The sequence below is a fragment of the Chiloscyllium punctatum genome, chromosome 4 (assembly GCF_047496795.1).
Source record: "Chiloscyllium punctatum isolate Juve2018m chromosome 4, sChiPun1.3, whole genome shotgun sequence".
NCBI lineage: Eukaryota > Metazoa > Chordata > Chondrichthyes > Orectolobiformes > Hemiscylliidae > Chiloscyllium > Chiloscyllium punctatum.
The window spans coordinates 51,351,816-51,366,899 of record NC_092742.1 but is presented as its reverse complement, the minus strand read 5'-3'; the positions used below and the strand labels follow the sequence as shown (position 1 = coordinate 51,366,899).

General features: G+C 38.4%; 1 protein-coding gene across 1 annotated transcript in view; it reads left to right on the top strand.

The window, feature by feature from the left end:
• pygl (phosphorylase, glycogen, liver) overlaps positions 1-15,084 on the top strand; it is a 125,492-nt gene that overhangs the window by 36,069 nt on the left and 74,339 nt on the right. The window contains exon 6 of the mRNA XM_072568688.1: positions 13,428-13,539. Within this exon, the coding sequence (XP_072424789.1) occupies positions 13,428-13,539 (112 nt within the window). The remainder of the gene's footprint in view (positions 1-13,427; positions 13,540-15,084) is intronic.

Below are 15,084 nucleotides of genomic sequence, written 5' to 3'. Positions count from 1 at the left end.
TATTGTATTAATTGTGTATTTTAGCTAGTTAACCATATTAATATAAGTAATTGTTGAATGATATTTCTCAAGTCAAAATTCAATTATGTAACATGTGTTAGGGATGGCAGTGCAGATGATATTTGTAACTGTACCATTTGGGTATAATTGATTGAATGATCCATGTCAACTGCATCTGAAATGTCGTCAGCTGATAGAACTTGAGCTTGGAGTTAATGAAGTGCATTCACACTCAGATCCTACGGTGCATCAGGAAGGGAGAATGTTATCTAGATACAATTCAGATACCAGAGTAAAATCTGGCTTGTTAGATCTTAACTTTGTATTTTTTTAAATTGTGTAGTTCAGTTACTGAACACATTCATAAGAGAATGCCAGTGTGCTTTTAATATTAAAAATATTATTAAACAATGATAAAAATAAGAACTATGCTAAATTAGGCAATAAGAAATACTTCATTACAGTCTTCAGAAGGGGAATTCAACCACACATTATCCATTTTTACTGCAGTAAGTTCCTTAAAAACACCCAAAACCTTAGTGAACATTCACTACGTTCATGCACATTATAGCCTCTTAGTCAGATTCAGGCAAGCACAGTTGTAACTGGCTTCCTTACTGTAAATTTCTCTTCAGTCACTAAATGCTTTTACCCTTCATCTGATGTCTGGCCCCAAGACACCTGAAACAAACTCCATACTAAATTCACAATTATGCTTAACTTAGAGGAAATGCACATGAGTTCCCCAAATTCAGCTGTTCAGCTGTCTTGCTTCCACTCTGGGACACACCGACACATAAACTGAATGATCTTCTGGATTGTTCTATTTCTGTGTTTCACTAATGCAAGGATCTATCGATCACCCAACTCTTCAAGTTTAGGTTGTAAAACTAAGATGCATGTAAACAAACCTCCAGACTTCTGGCAACCCTGCTCTGAGCTTACAATGAAATTCAGAAAAATTACAAACCATGTTTTCCACATCTTAACATACAAAATCTAAATTTAAATTAAAGTTACATGTTTTTCTCAAATTAACCTGCAAAGGTTAATTTTAGGCTGGACTATTAAAGACTTTGTCTTTGGACACATGTCGCATTCACAACAAAGCAAACAAGTTTACAGCACACTTTGAAGTAAACAAATACGATCTGATAGCCATTACAGAAAGGTGGTTGATGGTTTACAAAGATTGAATCCTGAATATTGAGGGGCATATGACATATAAGAAAAATAGGAAGCTCGGTAAAGGTGGAAGGGTAATCAGCCCTGACTATGTTGAATGGCAGATCAGGATTAATGGCCTATTCTTGCTCCTAATTCTTATGATCTTCCATCAGTTCTAATAATATTTACATATACATTAAGGGTTACACTTCAGATCAAGATTACTAGTTGAACAAATTGGGTACCCAAGCCTTCTTCAGTTTTCAAATACATATTCTTATTTTTAAAAGATCTTTATACCTTTTTTTTGCTTTGTGAGAAACCATGTTGCAAAATATTAACCCATAATTAGCTGAACTTTAGCTTCACCAAACCTTTGCCAGATTGCCTAATGTTCTAGATCCTAAGCCATGTCTGTTTTTTTAAATCAGAGCTTACAAAAAGTTTTGTGACTTCCTTATTAGTTAAAACAACATCAGGTAGGAATTTATTTTACTAATTGAACATGCTAACTGAAATAATTAGGAGAAAGAATTCAACCATTTCCTTACATTATTTTCCAATCCTTTCAATGCTACGTTGTGCTGCTAACGCTGCAAGATCCATTGTCCAAGCATGTTGATGTAGTTGTACTGAAAATAGACAGAATACATTCAAATTGCATTTAATTTCTCAAAATAATTAAAAGTCTTGGGTTCAGAGCCAGAATTTGTATGTTCTCAATCATGTCTCTTGGTTTTCAGCCAGGTGTGCCCCTTAAAATTCCCCTTGTGGCCTTCCCACTCAACGTTCGCCTGGCGCCAACTTATCTATTATTTTTGGGATGCCAAAGGCAGGCAAAACTGAGAGAAACTTCCAACTGTTGTCTCAGTTGAGGGCCTTAAGTAATTCATTATTTCTCATTTCACAGTTGTTTCATCCCCCCCAGTTTCAATTTGGCCTGGCTGAGTGTATTCAGAAACAGGCAGGAAACCTAGCAGGACACCCTGAACAGGGCTTTGCTTGGAACAGGGAGACTACTTCATGGGCTACCTCAACCTTCAGGATGCAAAAAAGCCTGTCCAAATAATTAGATAACATAGAAAGAAATCACTCGTCCTTTGTGATGATTTTTAAGCAGAATCGTCCAAAATTTATCACTCCCTTGCTTTATTTCCATTGATCTATAAGTGTATCTGCTTATATAAAAAATATTGTCTTTACATTATTGGGTCTGGTTTATATCTGACTGAAGTTACACAGCAGTGTTGTTGACTCTAAAATTGGGCTAAGAAGGTGACTGTGCCAAAAATTGCTAAAGGGGCTAAATCAAGGAATGAAACCAGAAAGACCAGTTGGCAGTAACCCAGTTAGCTGAAGCTACAGTGACACACCCAGCATTGTCACTCTTGCAAAATCCTGCTTGCTAAGGAGTTCATACCAAAATTGAGAGAGTTGTGCCAGTTACTCAAGCAACAGACTGGCATAAACATAATCATACTTTACAGGCAATACCTCAGATTCCACCATCAGCAACCTTAGTATGTCCTGTTCCATAAGCAGAGGTGGCAGCACAGTGCTAGACAGTCAGGAGGATGTTGCTTTGGGAGCCCTCAACATTGATTTCAAAAATTATGAAGGACCCACTTTACTGCCTCGAGCCTCCTTAGTTAATGAATCAATATTTCTATATGTTGAATCCCAATTGGAAGAAACACTGGTAGTAGCAAGGGCACAAAATGTACTTTAGGTGGCTGGATTCAATGTCCATTACCGAGAATAGCTTGGTAGCAGCACAATTGACTGAGCTTGCTTAAGTCCTAAAGGATAGAGTTAACACCATAGCCACTAGTTGTACTTTGAGAAATTCCAAACAGTGGGACTTCTCTTTCCAAAGATGGCAGATTGTGATTTTTCTTTTGCACTCTGATCCCAAACCTTTGGGAACTTGGGGTAGTCCCATTCTAGTTTGGTAGTCCTTAGATGTGGCAGTACAATGGTGAAACACCAGTGGAGCAGAATGGGTTTGGTGGAATGTAAAATGTCCCTGGCTGGTAGACACTCTGACCCTGATTGTCATGGTCCCAAATATAAACCACGAGCAAGTGAGACCAGAATAAAAATTGGCCACTGAGTAGGGCAAGCAGAATTTCAGCCCTCAACTATTTTAACAAGAGCAGGTTCACGAGGGATGGCAGATGGAGTTTAATTCAGATAAATGCAAAGTGTTGAATTTGGTAAGAGAAGTGAGGGCAGGACTTACACAGTTAATGGTAGGGCCCTATTGTTGATCAGAGAGACCTAGGGGTGCAGGTTCATAGTTCCTTGAAAGTGGTGCCACAGATAGACAAGGTGGCATAGAAGGTAATTGGCACGCTTGCCTTCATTGGTCAGAGCATTGAGTACAGGAGTTAGGACAGTTTTTGTTTTTGGCTGTGCAAGACATTGGTAAGGCTACATTTGGAATACTGCATACAATGTTGATCACCCTACTATAAGAAGGATGTTATTTAACAGGCAAGGGTGCAAAAAATTTACAAACATGTTACCAGGAGTGGAAGGTTTGGGTTATAAGGAAAGACTGGGACTTTTCCCCCGGAGCATAGGAGACTGAGGGGTAACCTGATAGAGTTTTATAAAATCATGAGGAGCATAGATAAGGTGAATATCCAAGGATTTTCCCCCAGGGTAGAGGAGTTCAAAACTACAGAACATAGGTTTAAGGTGAGAGCGGAAAGATTTAAAGGGGACCTGTGGTGATGCTGTCCCTTCAATAAGGTTATTTTGTCCTTTTGTTTTGAACAGGGGTCGTAAAGGCAGAGGTGCCAATATGTCCGTAAGTGGCTACTTTAAATAATGGCAGGGGACTGACCAGTTCTCCCAGGTCAGGTTTTTTTCTAGTTTGGTTTGCTTTAGTAGTCAGTCAGAAACTGCTGGTAACAGAGAAGCTGTTACTATGAGAAAAGGTTCCATGCTTCAACAGATGTTTCTTACCTGAATCTTCTCTCTGCAATCTCTCCTGCCTGTAAAAGCCTGAGTTTGAATTTACATTTTGACAAGGGATGTGTTTTTGTGATGTTGCAGGTATTGGAATAACTCCTTCTTAAGTTACGATTTTGAGTCGGTTGGGTTTTCAAAAAATTAAGTTATTCTAAATTCTATTTTCTTTTGTTCGTGTTTCAACTGTAGTGTGTAAGTAAATTCAGTTTTGCTTAAAGCTGATTGTTTTGACCAGTTGCATCAGTCCTGGAAAACTGCCTTTGACTTAAGAAAAAGTTAGGTTCTGGGCTACCCTCTCAAAATGTTTTCAGGGGATCTGGCCTGGTCCACAACAGATTGGGGGTTCTTGGTAGAATTTATATTGTACATTTGATATAGTAATGGCTCTTTCAGTCATTAATAGTTTTCTGGGAGTGGAAGGAGTGACTTTGGGGACTTTAGAAAAGGTGAATAAGGCAAGGCTGCTGGAATCTGCAGACAAGCTGAGGTTGGAGTTCCATTCATCCATGAGAAAAGAAGAGATAATTACAGCAATAGCTCAGCATTTAAATTTGCTGGAAATGCCATCAGAATATTTGGAAATGGTTAAAATCCAATTGAAAATTAAGCAGCTTGAGTTAGAGGCAAAAGAAAAAGAAAGAGAAAAAGAAATGAAACTGTTTGAATTACAATTGAAAACAGAGGAAAGAGAAAAAGAACAAGTTGCCCTAAAGAAGTTGGCCAAAAAGAAAGGAACAGAATCACTTTAGCAGAACAAAAGGAGAAAGAGGAAAGAGAGAAAAGGGAGAAAGAGAGAGAGTTTGAACTTCATTTAAATTGGCGCTTAGGAAAATTGGCTTCAAAGGATGGAGGTAAAGATAGAAGGTAAGCTTAGTGAAGAAAGTAGTAAGGACGAACAAACACATTGTAGCCTGGTGGGGATCTGTTTAAATATATCCTAGCATTGCCTCAACTTAATGAGAAGGATGTACAGGTAAACAACCCTTTATCCGAAATCCCAAAATCCGAAAAGTTCCGAAGTCTGAAGGTTTTCCATGAAGTAAGTCTCCTTCCTTTCAGAAAGCTGTTGTAAAACTTGAAAATGTTCAGAAAAGATTTACAAGGATGTTGCCAGGGTTGGAGGATTTGATCTATAGCGCACAGTGTGCTACTGCTTAGTCTCCTGAATGGGGAGCAGACTTCACAGAAAACTCAGAGCCCCAGAGGAAATCAATTGACTGAATAATCAATTATCCGAACAAAATAGTGCCCACCCATCCCATTGAGATAATCAAGGTTCCTCTGTACCTGCAAAGGTAAGGTTTACTTGCATAGTCAGGAGCAGCAGGTAAAAAGGTCACATCATTCCTGAAAAAGGGCTGATGCCCGAAACATCGATTCTCCTGTTCCTTGGATGCTGCCTGACCTGCTGCGCTTTTCCAGCAACACATTTTCAGCTCTGATCTCCAGCATCTGCAGTCCTCACTTTCTCCCCACAGTATTAAGAGATACAGGATGATGCCAATCTTTGACAGTGAGAGATGAGAGGTTTGTAATTCCGAAGGACTATTGCCAGAAAAGGTACTAGCATGTGGAATTCATGGTGAGGCCAGAATTGCTAAATTATGTGGAGTGAGGTTAGAGTGTCCAGTGAAAAATGGAGAAGTGGTAGTTGGAGCACTGGAAGAACTCTCAGCTCCAGGAATACAATTTATCCTTGCTAATGATATAGCTGGGTCACAGGTAGACGAGCTGCCTACTGTGGTTGAAAAGCCAGTGGAAAATTAGGCAACTGAGGTACTATAGGAAGCATACCCTGGGATTTTTCCTGACTGTGTGGTAACAAATTCACAAAGTCATCAGTTGAAACAGGAGGGGGAATCAAAGAATACAGATAAGGAAGTTGAAGTTGAACTATCAGAGACCATATCTGTTGAGACAAACCAGGAACAGGTGGAGGACAATGTAGATATCTGAGTTACAATAGAAAGATGTAAAACTGAAGCAATTGTATCAAAAATCATGCACAAAAGAAGAATCCAAATATATCCCTGAGTGCTATTATCTTATAAATGATGTCTTAATTAGAAAATGGAGACATATTCAGGCAGATGAGAAATGGGAGGAAGTTCATGAAGTCATATTACCAGTGGGCTATTGAAAAGAGTTTTTGCGGGTAGTGCACAAACTTCCAATAAGAGGTCATTTAAGGGTAAGAAAAACTTAAGCTAAAATACAAAAATATTTTGACAGGCCGGGATTGCATAAGGATGTAGTTGAATTTTGCCAGACATGTTGTACATGTCAGATATTTAGTAAACCGCAGGCAATAATAAAACCTGCTCCTTTGAGACCCATTCCTACATTTGAGGAATCTTTTACTAGAATCTTAATTGATTGCATAGGACCCCTACCCAAAACAAAAAGTGGGAATTGGTATTTGTTAACAATAATGGATGTGTCCACTAGATTTTCAGAGGCTATTCCTTTATGCAGTATCACAGCTAAAAGGATTGTAAAAGAGTTATTCAAATTTTTCATGAGAAACAGACTACCAACAGAGGTTACAGTCAGATCAAGGCTCAAACTTTACTTCAAAATTATTCAAGGAAGTTTTGGACAATTTGGGAATAAAACAATTCATATCCACTGCGAACCATCCAGAATCACAGAGACTGCTAGAAAGGTGGCATCAGATGCTAAAGACCATGTTGAGCACTGATAGTCAAGACTATCCAGATGATTGGGATAAAGGAATTCTGTTTGTACTTTTTCTAATGGAGATGCACCAAACGATTTGACCAAATTCAGTCCATTTGAATTAGTTTTGGGGCATGAAGTAGGAGAACCACTAAAATTAATTAAGGAAAAATTGGTAAGCAGAATTCAGAGACCACATATGTCGACTATGTACCACATTTTAGGGAATGGTTAAATAGAGCAGAGGAGTTGGTTAGACAGCATTTAAAAATATCACACTGTGCAATGAAACAGGAAACAGGCAAGAAATCAAAAAGTCACAATTTTGCTAATTGAGATAAAGTTACTTCCAGTGATAGATGAACTTTTAAAAGCTTGGTTTAATGGACCTTATCAAGTTGAAAGGAGATTGAGTGAGGTGAACTATTTGATTAGGACTCCAGACACAAAGAAATCTCAGAGAGTATGTCTTGTGAATATGCTCAAAAGATATTTTGATAGGGAAGGAAAGCAAAAGGAGAATACATTACTTGTTACAACACAGAGTAAAGAACCAAGTTCAGAGGATTCTGATTTGGATGTTCCTCAAATTAAATTGGACAATGAGGAAGTTGTCAAAAATTGGGATAATATACTAAGTTACCTCCCAGAGGAAAATCTAAATGACCTGAAAGAGTTATTGCTACGCATGGGGAAATATGTGGGAATAAACTGCGAAGTACTAATTTATTTATGCATGATGTAGATGCAGGTGTACCCTGCTATCCGAAAGTAGAGCGTTTCTATGAAACCATTAAAAGCCGAAATGGCCTAAAGTGAAGAAGCAATTACCGTTAATTTATATGGGAAAAACTTTTGAGCATTCCCAGGCCCAAAAAATAACCTACCAAAATTATACCAAATAACATATAAAAGCTAAACTAGCACTAACATCAGAATTTGGGATGGTGGGAGGTACAGGATACCTTAGGACACATCTTGCTAACCGATGCACAAAATAAATCGAGATAAAGTACAGATGCTCACAGACACAGTTCAAAGCTATGGCGGCTTGATACTGAAATGCTGAGTGTAGTTCCCGGGGAAGGCGCTTGGGGCATCACTCTCACTGCACATGCTTTTTCGTTAAAGTGAAGTCCTCTTTCGGTTAGCGAAAACAGGTACTAAAGTAGGTCTTTTGTAAAAGCGAATTGGTGTAAAGCGAAAAACCTGTATAAGAAATGCAGTTGCAATTAAGCAACATCCTTATAGAGGCAACACGCTAATGTTGGCACAGTTTCAAAAAGAGATTGAACGCATACTCCAAGGAAACAATCTTGAAGTGAGTTGCAGTGACTAAAGCTCACCCATACTAATGGTACCAAAACTAGATGATACCCAATAGTTATGTGTGGACTATCGCAAAGTCAATGCAGTTACAAAGTCTGATTCATACCCAATTCTACCTTTGGAAGACTGTATTGAAATAACTTATATTTCTAAGTTGGACTTACTCAGAGGATACTGGTAAGTACCTTTATCCGAAAGAGCGAAGATAATTTCGGCTTTCGTAACACCAGATAGACCGTATCAATTTAAAGTCCTGCCATTTGGTATGAAAAATGTACCAGCCACATTTCAAAGACGAGCTAATAAAGTCATTTCTAGCTTACCCAATTGTGGTGTATATTGACGAACTGGTAATTTTTAGTCGCACTTGGAAGGAACATTTGCAGCATTTATCAAAATTAAATTTTTAAGGGTGTGCCAACGCTGCCCCTTCAATAAGGTTATTTTGTCATTGGTCTTTTTCAAGAAGGGTTGTAAAGGCAGAGGTGCTGCTAAGTCTGGAAGTGGCGACTTTAAACAATGGCAGGGGAGTGACCAGTTCTCCCAGTTCAGGTTTTTTTTCTAGTTTGGTTTCTTTTAGCAGGCAGTCAGAAACTGCAGGTAGCAAAGAAGCTGTTGCTGTGAAAAAACATTCCATGCTTCAAGAAATGTTTCTTGCCTGAATTTTCTCTCTGGAATCTTCTTGGTTGTAAGAACCTGAGTTTGAATTTACCTTTTATCAAGGGGTATGTTTTTGCAACGATGCAGGTATTGGAACAGCTCCTTCGTTAAGTTGCGATTTCATGTCGGTTGGGTTTTCAAATTGTTCTAAATTCTGATTTCTTTTGCTCATAGTGTGTAAATAAACTCAGGTTTGCTTAAAGCTGAATGTTTTGACCAGTTGCATTACTTCTGGAATATCCACTTCACATCTGCCTTTGAAATAAGAAAAAGTTAGGGTCAGGGCTACCTTCTTAAAGTATTTTGAAAGATCCATAACAGACCTAAGGGGCAACTTTTTCGGAAAAATGTCGGTGCCTAAATAAAATGAGCTACCAGAGGAAGTGGGTAGAATGAAAACAATCAAACCATAGCTTTCAACTTAAAGTAATGTATTGAGAAAATTATGAAATAGGTATATGGAGAGGAAGTGATTCAAGGGAAATTGGCTAAACACAGGCAAATAGAACGAGTTTAGTTTGGGAAATCTGGTTGGCATGGATCAGTTTGGCCAAAGGGCCTATTTCTGTTCTGTATGACTCTAAGACCGATCTGCAGCAGGTGGTGAGGGAACCAATAGAAGGGAAAATGTACTGGAGACAAAAAATGCTGGAGATCACAGCGGGTCAGGCAGCATCCATGGAGAGAAAGCAAGCTAACATTTCGAATCTAGATGACTCTTCATCAGAGCTTATGTGAAGTGTGAAGTGGGCAGTATTTATGCAATTGTTGGAGGGGGTGGGAAGGGTGGAGTGTGGGGGAGAAAGGATGTTGATAGCTCAGATTAAGTGATCAGAATGTGAGAATGACAGAACAATGGTGTGTCGAACTGCTAGGCAGCCCCACTAGGATGGGGTGAGGGGAGATTGACGTGGTAACAGAGAATGTAATAAGTAAAGCTAAAAGAAAAGAAAGACGTGGGACTGGGTTCACAATTTGAAGGTGTTGAAAATGTACTTCACCTTGTCCTGAACACCTCAAACACATGCATCTCTCCATGAAAAGTATCAGTAGGTGTGACCATCATACATTTCTTGTGGATACAAGGTCCCACCTTCTGATTGTGGGTACCCACCATCATGTTGTGTGGTACTACCACCATGCTGAAATTGATATATTTTGAATAGATCTAGCAACTAGGCATCCATGAGGCACTATAGGCCAGCAGCAGCAGCTAACTTGTATTCAACTGCAATTTGTAACTTCATAACTTGGCATTCCTCTCAAACTATCACTATCACCAAGCCAAGCGCTAATTGTAGTTCAAGGAAGAGTGTTAGGTAGCATAACAGGAGTAGCTGTGGCATACTTAATAATGAGCTGTTAACCTGCTGAAGCTACAACACATAACAACTTGAATGCCAGACAGCAATAGACAGAGCCAAGAGATCTCACAACCAACGGATGAGGTCAAAACTATACAGTTATGAATGGTGGTGGACAATTAAACAATTAAGAAGAGGAGGAATCTCCATGAATAGCTCCTTCAATGATGGGGAGCCCACCATATTAGTGCAAAAGACAAGCCTGATGCATTTATGCTCATCTTAAGCCAGAAGTGGTCACTGAATTATCCTCCTCCTGAAGCAACATCAGCAGATATCCCAGTCTTCAGCCAACTTAATTCACTCCATATGATCTCAGGAGACACCTGAAGGCATTAATTACTGTGAAGCTATGGGCCCTGATAAAAATTCTGCCAATAGGAGTAAAGACCTGTGCTCTAGAACTAGCTGTACCCCTAGCCAAGCTGTTCCAATACAGCTACAACACTGGCATCAGCAATGGGGAAAGTTGTCATGTATGACTTGTCCACACACACAGGATGCATCCACCTGACCAATTAAAGCCCTGACAGTCTACTCTCAATCATCAGCAAAGTGGGAAGAAGTTGTCAATATTGCTTTCAAATAACAGTTGCTTGGAAACTCTCTGCTAACTCTTAGCAAGTTTAGGTTCCACCAGAGACACTTAGCTCTCGTTAACCCAGTGAAGTGTTGTTATCTCTGAGGCCCCTCCTGATTGCTCACTTATCACCTCAAGGGATTCAACTTGGTGAAGGTTGTTAAGCTTAACAATTTCTATTTTTAGCTAAGTTCCCACAGAATTGACCATATATCCCACCTTGCTGTAGTATTGGCTACATTTCACATTACGCTCAGGAAAGGTACTCATATCTATATTTTGACTTCTCTAATGCTATTAATGTCCATTTTAATATTAATCTTAATCAGTTTTCTAAGTACAAAGAAGCCTGTTTGACTGGCACCTTATCCACTACTTTTCACACTTCCCTTCACCACCAACACAGTGGCAGCAGTGCATACTATCGAAAAGATGCACTGCAGTATCTCACCGAGTCTCATTTGACAACACCTTTCAAACCAACAATCTTTATCATTCAGATAGACAAGGTCAATAGCCTATGCATTCATCTGAAAACTGAAAAGGCTTAAAAATCAAAGGTCTTTCAGTGTATTCTTGTTGACGTACTGAGTTTAGATTCGTTCGAAAAAACTCCTTGACCTTAACAGACTGTGGAGCAAATTCTGTTTCCAAATTCAGCATGCTTGTTGGTCTGTTCGGGCCCCTTTGGAAAAGAATTTTACGTTTAAGCCTATTCAGGCGAAGTGAAGTTTTCTCCCAAAGGCACAAATAGAACCAAACGAGCTTCAGTGGACCCAAAAAAATGAAAATATCTTCTCTCGTGATAAAGGATTCCTGACTTGTATGTACTTGGGAGTATCACCTAAAGTTCCGCTTTAAGCCACACACCATCCTGACTATTCACCATTCTCTGTCGTTGGGGAAAAATCCTCAAATTGGTTCCCTAACAGCACTGCCGGTGACTACCTATGAAAGGCAACAGTTGCTGTTTTGCACCGCATTTTCAAAGGTATTTCAGGTTGAGCAATACATTTTGCCTTAAATGGAGCCAATCATGAATGAATAAAAAATGCAAAGTGGCTTGATGTTAATGGTTAATCCTGTTATATTGTCATTGTTGACTCATTTGACACTTACCTGTAATTACTTTTTACACATGTAGGTTGATATTGAGCATCTGAAAAATTTAAAGATAAATGTCCTGTTTTTCAATACATTACTTTAAGTTGAAAGTTATGGTTTGAAATATGTTTTCTGTAGGTTTTTGTACCTGTGTATTTTGTGTCTAAATTTCCAGTGTTCTACAACTTTCATGTTATTGAGTCTTTGTCATATCATTTATAATATGTACCCACTATTTTATCAGAGCACAAGAATGACAAAGTTTTGCTACATTTGTATAGAACTTTTGTAAGATCACATCTGGAATACCTGTGCATAGTTTTGGTCTGTATCTAAGAGATATATCTAAGAGATATCTAAGATATATCCAAGGTTGACCAGATTAGTTCATGCAATAAGAGACTTGTGTGATGAGAGGCAGAATAAATTGGAAATAGACAATTACTGTTTAGGGTTTAAAAGCATGCGAGGTTAGCTCACTGTAAAATTGAAGATTCTGAATGGACTCGATGGGGTGGCTATTGACGATATTTTTCATCTGGCTAGGGAATATAGGACGAGCAAAGTCTATAGGTAAGGGCTGATCATTTACAATTGAGATGAGGAGAATGTTTTTCATTAAGAGGATGGTGAATGATCCATCATTGGATCTATTCAAGATTGGAATGGCTATATTTTTATTCTCAGGGAATCAAGGGAAATGTAGAAGGTAGGCAGAATTGAGGCAGAGAAGAATTAGCCATGATAACTGTTAATTGCATACACCTTTATAATGTAATTACTTTAAATACACATAGGTGGACATGGAGCATCTGGAAAATTTAAAGATTTAAGTCATTTAAATTTAAAGCTATAGGTTAAAAGATGTTTCCTAAAGGTTTTTGCACCCATCAATTTTATGTCTGAACTTCTGGAATTATATAGTTCAGTTTTAATTTAGTAATGTTATTTATCATTTGTACCAACTACTTTATCAGAGCACAAGAATAAAAAAGTCTTGCTACAAGTCTTTCACTGTAAGATAATTAAACAGTGACACATTGATGAGACAACAGTACATGTTTTAAACTTTTATGATAGAGATCAAGAATTAAGACTAATTTCACAAAAATAGAATTAAAAATCACACAACACCAGTTTATAGTCCAATAGGTTTATTTTGAAGTACGGTACTAGCTTTTGGAGCACTGTTCCTTGGTCAGGTAGCTAATCAGGTGTTGTGTAATTTTTAACTTTGTCCACCCCAGACCCCACACCAGCACCTCCTCATCAAAAATAAAGTTGTTATTTCTGCTGAAGTATGAGGTCCGGACTTTAGTATGAAAGAATAAATATGAGGGCAATTTTAATTTCTGTGTGTTATAATTTATGACAAGCAAACAAAATCAAAAAGGAAAACATAGAAAATCTATACATTTGACTGATAATGGAAAATGTTGAAAATACATCTATAAAGAAAAATATAAATTATTCGCATTTTACATGTGTACTCTTCATTTCAGCAGGAAGATAATAATTCCTGTATTGAAATTACAATGCTTTTTGTGCTGCTGCTAAACCTGCAGGTAGTTCTTGCCATACCGTATGATACTCCAGTGCCAGGATATCTGAACAACACTGTGAACACTATGAGGCTGTGGTCTGCCAAAGCACCAAATGACTTCCACTTGCATCACTGTAAGTATTTCTAGAAAGTGAACAGCCCCGATATTAGAAAAGTAATCATTATGTGTAGGAGATATTCACAAGTATATTAAGGAATATTGGTAGTTGCATTAAAATACAGGGAGATAAACCACGACAGAGACTTGATGATTTGAATGGTCCACTTCTGTGCTGTTACCTTCTAAAAGTCTGCGACTTCAAAATATAAGCTATGTTGAGCCATTTGTGTTTTGTCTACTGTTATCACCAGGTGCAAAGGGGTGAATTGGCTTCCTTCTGAACAACCTCCTCTGTTGACCATAGCAAAGTGTTTAATTTTGATTATTGCAAGAGGCTATACCCCTCTCCAATTAAAAATGCAGTTAGGTATTTTTACTGTAAGTAATAACAAGCCAACCAACAAGATTATGTTGAGCTAAAGAAAGATATTTTAGTAACTGTTCTGACCCTTATTTGAAATTCTGATCAATGTTTTCTTGAAGAAAACGTAAATTCTGTAACTGTTTTACATCTGAGTAGAGGTTCCAATTTCTGAGAGCTATGAGACAAAGAAAAAGAGATACACAAAATGAAATATCTTTCCTCTCCTTCTTTAAGTAATGAATACTAAATTTGTATTTTGGAATCGTACAAAGACTTTTGCAGAAACACAAAGGAAACTTAGTAATAAGGAGGGAAGAAGATTGATAAAGGACTAGGAGCCCTTAGTCTCTCTACCTATCCTTGGTGAAGTGTTGTATTAGGGAAGCAATGAATAGACAACTATGAATAAGGTGAATGACAAACATCTTGAAGGTACACAGGAATTGGGTCAATATCTTAGAGTGGAAAAGGCAAAAGGTAATGACCGGAGTGATTAAAATGTTAGGGTAGGAGGAACTGGTGTGGGTGAAATGAAGGGAGTGAAGCATATTCAGAACAAATTACTAGGAAGAGGATGGCTAGGGAACACAAGGGCTACATTTTCCATGTAAACACCAGCCAAATGCAGTCTGCAGCTATTAATGGTTCTATTTCCTATGACATCACACATCATATTAATCATGACCCAAATTAAACAAAAGACAGTTTTAAAGTAAGGAAATTGCTTTGCCTTGGGGCTCTATTTGGTCACTCTCGTGCTATGCACTCTCCTTTTTTGGAAGCTGATACACACTCTAAATCATCCTGTGAGTAGATTCAAGAGATGCCATGCAGGTGCGGAGAGACTGGCAGATGTCGGATGCTAGCATTTGTCAAGCGGTGAGAGTGTGGCCAGTGCCTTGGAGTGTGTCCTGAGATCTTATTGCCGGTTATCTAAGATGTTGGTTCAGAGGAGCAAGTCTGCAAGCTAGAGTTGCCAGATACATCCTGTTCGGACTTTCATGTCAGGAATTTAGGTGTTTGGTTTCCTCTTCATGGGTGGTATTAGTGAGATAAATTTCTTTTTCAATCATATGATTGGGGCATTGGTGGCTGGGTCTGTATTTATTAGCTATCCCTTGTTGCCCTTTAGACGGTTGTAGTGAGTATTTGAACTGCTGCAGACCATTTGGCTTAGGTACATCCATGATGCTA